The sequence below is a fragment of the Gadus morhua genome, chromosome 20, assembly GCF_902167405.1.
Source record: "Gadus morhua chromosome 20, gadMor3.0, whole genome shotgun sequence".
NCBI classification, from domain to species: Eukaryota; Metazoa; Chordata; class Actinopteri; order Gadiformes; family Gadidae; genus Gadus; species Gadus morhua.
In genome coordinates this window covers 11262107-11268871 of record NC_044067.1, presented here as the reverse complement: position 1 = coordinate 11268871, position 6765 = coordinate 11262107, and the positions used below count along the sequence as shown (strand labels likewise).

Sequence of the window (6765 nt, the reverse complement as noted above, 5' to 3'; positions counted from 1 at the left end):
AACATTGTGCTGTGACCTTGAAGTAGGATGCTTCATAGTTTGTACATCCTCGGCAATGGCCTGCACAAAACAAACACAAAAATACACTCGCCTTTGGTTCTAAAAAAACTCAAAGTGCCCTCACGGTGCCTCTAGAGAAAAGGACCCTTTGTCATTGTCCTCTGGAAGGCCCTATAGAGAGAACATTATGTGTTCCAGTGTGCTCCAGAGAGCCCCTATGTCAGAGAAAATATTGAAAGGTTCCCTCTGGCTTTCCCTCTGACAGATAGATGCCCTATATAGGAAGCCTCTGGTAGAGAATGAATGAAGTTCCCCCTAGACTGGGGTGCCCTAAGGTTTTAGGTGTTCAAGACATTTCTCCCGCTCCAAGTGGTCTCCTCCCCCTGTAGAACAAGTGAGCTGTAGCATTATAGGATGTGTTTTAATAATAAGTATGTATATATGAATACTAGAATGCAATAAGTATATTACAGGGTAATAGTATCGCAAATAAACAAAATCCCATTATATCCAAAATTCAATTATGTGCAGACCGGACGCTCGGGTATCGCCTGCTAGATGGCAGCAGAGCGAGAAGTTTATGTGCTGGCGGGTGAGAGTCCTTAATAATCCTGAGAGCTTTCCTGGGGCAGCATGCGTGGTAGTTTTCCTGTAGGGCAGTGAGCTTCCTGCCAATGATGTGTACTATCCTGACAACACTGTGTAAGACCTTACCGTACCACACTGTGATGCAGCCAGTCAAAATACTCGATAATGCACCTGTAAGAAAATGTTTTGACAACTGGATCCATACCAAACTTTTCAGTCTGAGGTAGCGGAGAAGTTTCAATGCTGATTTGACAACCTTGCCTGTGTTAGCAAATCAGGTAAGGTCATCGTTGTTGCTGCACCCAAAGGAGCAGCACCCTTTCCAACACAGTTCCATTGATGTGTATGAGTGCACGTTCCCCCTCCCGTAGCCTCCTCTGGTCCACAATCATCTCATTTGCCTTGCTGACGTTGAGAGAGAGGCTGTTGTCTTGGCTTGTCTTGACACCATGCTACCAGGGTTCCGCAGGCCCGCGATGGTTGTTTTGCAATCAATGTGTTTCATGTGTGAACAGGGAGAACAGGGGGGGACTGAGCACACATCCCTTGGGGATGCGTGTGTTGATGATGACCAGGGAGCAGGGTTCGGTCACTGTTTCTCCCCACCCAGGGAGACTCCCTGTCAGGAAGTTGTAGATCCATCTACATAGGGAGGGGTTAAGTCCCTGGTTGTTTCCCCTAGAAGACCACTCTGGAGGGGATGATGGTATCGAAAGCCGTCTTTTTATACATGTTCTCTTTGTACTGGTGTGCTGCAGGGCTATGGCGTTGTCCATGCATTGGTTGACCCGAAAATTCAAACTGCATAGTTTAAGGTGGTAGGCAGCCACTCATAATGACTGAGGTCAACACTAGAGGACAGTAGTCATTCATGCAGGTTAAATTAGTGCTTAGAATACATGGGCAAAGTGACAATGGTGTAACTTTGAAAGCAGGTGTTGAGAACAGACTAAGGCAGGGGTTAAAGATGTCCCTAATGACCTCTTCTAGCTGACCAGCCCCTGAGGGCCCTACCTGGAATGCTATCTTCGCCTGGCGACTTGAGAAGTTAACCTCACCTTGGAGGTGAGCTTAGCACTCCATGAAGGCAATTCATTGGGGGGGGGTGTCTCTGTCCCTCTCGAAGCGAGTGTAGAAGGTGTTCAGCTCACAAAAAGCAAGGAAGCTGGAAGGAGCTCTCATCAGTGCTGCCATGTTGCTGGCACGACAGAATCAGGGTACTAGTTTAGTTCCAACTAAGACATATGTCTAATTTAGCATCACAATGATGTGTTTGGTCTTTTATTACAATCTCACAAATCTCTCAAGCATAAAGTTGGTCAGGTTATAAACCAACATATGATTAATTACAGAAAAATAAATTACAGTTACACAGACACATAGTTGCAAAAATAACATCCATTTTCCGGCAAGTAACCAATGATGATGACACACACTGGGTTTCTAGTTTGCCCCGTATTTTGTACCTCATCACAAACCAAAAATGCAATTTAAAAGTTATTCTTCTTTCATGGCACCATTCCTGGTAGTATGATATGTGACAGGTGATAGAATATGGGAATCTATTTCCGCTTACCCGACTGCTGTCAAATCGGCTCTCAAGAGCCATTCACACAGGAGTCATCATAATAGCCTTAGAACGCTGAGTAAGGCAACAGCAAACGATAGTAATTATGATTATTAGCAAACGATAATCATAATTTCCAGGCTAACTTTCTTTTGGTATTTTTACCCTTTGATCAATTCAAGATAAACTAGATTATGGATTTTACAGCAAGACAAGGGAGACATCTACAGGACGAAACCAAAAATACACACAGTAAATTTATATTAACGCCATTCATTTAAGAAGAAAAATATGAGATTATTACATTCTGAGTAATATATGAATTATGAATTAATCCAAATTCTACTTGGTGATCGGTCTGTATGTTTTTAGGTGGGCTTCTCCTACAAACTCTTCAATGTAAAAAGCATAAATCCAAGAATGAGAGACTACAGTAGTTTTTGTAGAATCTTCAGAAATTACACAATATGAACAAACTAACTAACTAACCATTTGACAGAGACTTAAAGATTTAAGACTGAAGACAAACTCCCCAGAGACCCCATGGCCTCTGTTGTGGCTCCACTCCCATGGAGACCAGCATCATCTCCAGGTGACACTTAGGTACTCTCAGTGCCGTTGCTATGTGTTATACTCATAGTCACGTCAACACACAAGGAGCAAAGGTCATTTCGGACACGAGAGAGAACATGTATTAATGTGAACGACCAGTGTACCGTGAGTGAGGATGGAGAAGGAAGGGGACACGAAGATCACAAGGAACCACTGGCAGAGGCTAATCGGATGGCGGCAGACACAGAAGGTGACCGGGGAGGGAGAGGACAAGAAGGAAGTGGGGAAGAAAGACATATTTCTGAAGTTTAAAAAGAAGTGAGTATCCTCATACCCAATATAACCAGCCACCATTTCTTATATGTTATTTATAACAATTGAACATTATTGTTGCTGCTTTAATAGTTTTAGATACCTGCACATTAAGAATGTATTACAAACATTTGAAATGTTCAAATGTAATCAAAGCTTGTACACAAGTTTACATATGTTATTCTTGATTGAGCACTTCAATCATTATTGTAATCTGTTTTTATATTTTGTTACAATGGAAAGTTTGACAGAGGGGATCATTGATCCATCGGAGGAATTCTATTATGTATGGCTACAAGTTATGACCATCCCCATCTTCTACAATGCCGTGATCATTATCTGCAGGTAGGTGAACTGCATAGTCCTGCATGATTCCAGCAATCTCCTTTGGTTCTTCTTCAATTCAACAGTTTACTACTTTGTTCTGTTTTTGACTTTGCATTCATAGGACATGCTTTGAACAAATTCAGATGAACTTTCTTGGTGTTTGGCTAACATTGGACTACCTCGCTGACCTGATGTTTGCAGCTGACATGGTCATAAAATTTCGCACTGGTAATTACATATGGATCTATTTATTGTTGAAACTCCAAATTTCTGATATAGGCCTATGTTTTTGCTTGATGTGATGACACATCAACATTATATTGTTTTTTAACATTGCATTGCATTGTTAGCTTGTGTGTTAGAGAGCAGGATTGTCTTTCAAGTTCAAATACACCCTACATTCCCCTCACACCTTTACCTTTGCTATTAAATATTTCAATTCCAGTCCATAAAATGTCAAAAGAAAATGTCCCCAAAAATCAGATGAGAGTCCAATCAGGGAAGGTCTGTAATCTGAGAGTCAAAGACATGTGCTATTCATTTCACATCATCCATTCATTTAATTAAAACTGAGAATATTTGCAGCTTAAGGAGTGATGAGACACTGACAGTGTATTTATAGTTTCAAGCATTCGGATTTAGGTTTGTCTGGATAGTTTTCCTGAAATCTTAACAAGTATCTCCATCCCGTTCCTAATGGGTACCATTCACTTTGACTTGTGCTGCTCTCTACAGGATACCTGGAGCAGGGCATCCTGATCCAGGACAAAGCTCAGCTCAAGAAGCGCTACCTGCGCTCTTTTATTTTTAAATTGGACCTGTGTTCCCTGCTGCCCACGGACCTCCTCTACCTCTGCTTTGACATCAACACGCCGCTGGTCAGGGTCAACCGCTTTCTGCATATGACCCGCCTGGGTGAGGCCCTGGACCGCATGGAGACACGCACCTCTTACCCAAACACCTTCCGCATCTCCAAGCTCATGCTCTACATCTTTGTCCTGATCCACTGGAATGCCTGCCTGTACTTTGCACTATCCAAATACATTGGCCTGGGGGCCGACCGCTGGGTGTACCCCAACGCCAGCCGGCCCGTGTTCAACTCCATGAGGCGGCAGTACTTCTACTGCTTCTGGTTCTCCGCTCAGATCTTCACCACGGTGGGAGACACGCCCCTGCCAGACAGAGAAGAGGAGTACCTGTTCATGATTGCCGACCTGCTCATCGCCGTGCTGGTGTTTGCGTCGATCGTGGGGAACGTGGGGAACGTTATCACAAATTTAAGGGATCGTGATAATGTCTTTTTCCCAAACCACGAGCTGGTGAGCTAGATCTTGAATGGTAAAATTAATGAAGTAACATGAGCAAAGTCTAAAACTTTGCCCTGTGCCTGTTTATTTAAATTACTGAAATTGTATAGGCCTTTTCTTAAACTAATCAACGTGATTCTTCTTCTCATTCTTCTCTTTGCTGTTCTAGGTGAAGGTTTACCTGCGCAGCCGGCACATCAGTAAGGACCTGCGTAAGAGAGTCAGCGACTGGTACCAGCACCTCTACATCAACAAGAAGATCACGCGGGAGAACGAGATCCTCAAGCAGCTGCCTGTTCAGCTGCAGACGGAGATCGCGGTCAGCGTTCACCTGCCCACCCTCTCCAAGGTCACCATCTTCCAGAACTGTGAGAAGAGCCTGCTAGAGGAGCTCGTGCTGAAACTCACACCCCAGGTCAGAGGTCAAACGATGAGTGAAGTATCCATCCATGCTAGTTGTGGTCTAGCCTGGCGTATAAAACCAGGTGATTGTATTATCTAATAAATTCAATCAGATGACCAGTAAACTGCGACGGTTACTCATGGTCGTATGTGTTGTTCTGTCTACTCTATTATATTATAATAAATATATATATTATATTATAATAAGTATACTATTACTATAATAAATAGGGGATGTGTTGTTTTCACCATACAGTATCAGATGGATGGGTAACATTATTAATGATAAAGGCTTAATCAATACTCTTTATCTCCATCTCCATGACTGTGTCCTGCAGGTGTACAGTCCCGGGGAGTATGTTTGCAAGAAAGGAGATGTGGGCCACGAAATGTATATCATTAAAGAGGGCAAACTGGCAGTGGTGGCAGACGATGGAGTCACACAGTATGCTGTGCTCAGTGATGGGAACTTTTTTGGGGAAATTAGCATTCTTAACATTAAAGGTAAGAATTCTAATGAAAATCGTACTTAGAATACATATTTGGGTTAAGGTAATGAAGTGACGAACTTGGATGGACAAATGCACGTGCACACACACACACACACGTGCACACAAACACACAAACACAAACACACAGATACACGCACACACACACACACACACACACACACACACACACACACACACACACACACACACACACACACACACACACACACACACACACACACACACACACTACAACACACGACCATCCAACCAACCCACAAACATCATGAGTGGCATATCGCTCAGGAGTCTCCATTTGTCTGTCTGCTATAACAGGAAACAAATCAGGCAATCGCCGCACGGCCAACATCCGCAGCATCGGCCACTCTGACCTGTTCAGTCTGTCCAAGGAGGACCTGAGTGTGGTGCTCTCCGAGTTCCCGGTCGCCAAGCAACACCTCGAGGAGAAGGGCCGGCAGATCCTCACCAAGATGGGCATCCTGGACGAGTCGGCGGAGGGCCAGCAGACGGAGACGGAGAAGGTGGAGATCAAGCTGGACCGGCTGGAGAGCAACCTGGACACTCTGCAGACCAAGCTGGCACGGCTCATGTCAGAGCTGGAGTCCAGCAACCGCAAGATGCAGGGCAGGGTGGAGTTGCTGGAGCTGGAGGTGGATGAGATGGACCAACTACCCCTGGTGGAGCTGGGGGGAGAAGGGGAAGGAGATGGGGAGCTGGATGGGAACGCAGGAGAGGAAAGGAGAGGGGAGGGGGTGGGAAGGGAGGGGGACCGGGAGCGAGAAGAGGCAGAGGGAGAGGAGGAGGTAGGCGAGGGGAGCGCGAAGGGGCAGGGGAATGGTGACAATGAGGGCAAAGAGGGAAATGGAGTGTGTAGGGAAAGCACAAAGGAAGAGACAGAGAAGCAAGGTTTTGAGAGAATTGTAGATGACATGGATAAAGGGGAAAAATATGAAAAGGGCAGCCGGGAGAAAAGAGAAGAAAATACAAATGATGATGAAGCCGCTAAAGCAGACGGAGATCCTGGTGGTCACAGCGAGACAGAACCAACATGAGAAGAAGTTGAACCACAATAATGATGATAAAGGTGAAAACAAAAAATAAAAGTATATTAATCAAATTCATGATCGTTGTGTTTTGATATGCATCTCATTTAATAAAAAAAATACTGAGAATGGTCAGCTGGAATTTTATAACGGCA

At 44.4% G+C, this 6765-nt stretch overlaps 1 protein-coding gene across 1 annotated transcript; it reads left to right on the top strand.

Moving 5' to 3' along the window:
• Positions 1-2498: 2498 nt before the first annotated feature.
• cnga4 (cyclic nucleotide gated channel subunit alpha 4) lies at positions 2499-6646 on the top strand. The gene is made up of 7 exons (XM_030343730.1): positions 2499-3025; positions 3263-3364; positions 3468-3574; positions 4082-4665; positions 4823-5068; positions 5394-5559; positions 5883-6646. The coding sequence occupies exons 1-7, from the start codon at positions 2883-2885 to the stop codon at positions 6617-6619; spliced, it is 2085 nt and encodes a 694-aa protein (XP_030199590.1). The 5' UTR covers positions 2499-2882; the 3' UTR covers positions 6620-6646.
• The last annotated feature ends 119 nt before the right edge of the window (positions 6647-6765 follow it).

Bases quoted from the DNA above. Each gene is read 5' to 3' on its own strand.
- cnga4 (XM_030343730.1), top strand. From the start codon at position 2,883: ATGGAGAAGGAAGGGGACACGAAGATCACAAGGAACCACTGGCAGAGG. The intron at 5,069-5,393 runs GTCAGAGGTCAA...TGTGTCCTGCAG, and splicing joins TGCTGAAACTCACACCCCAG to GTGTACAGTCCCGGGGAGTA. The intron at 5,560-5,882 runs GTAAGAATTCTA...CTGCTATAACAG, and splicing joins TAGCATTCTTAACATTAAAG to GAAACAAATCAGGCAATCGC.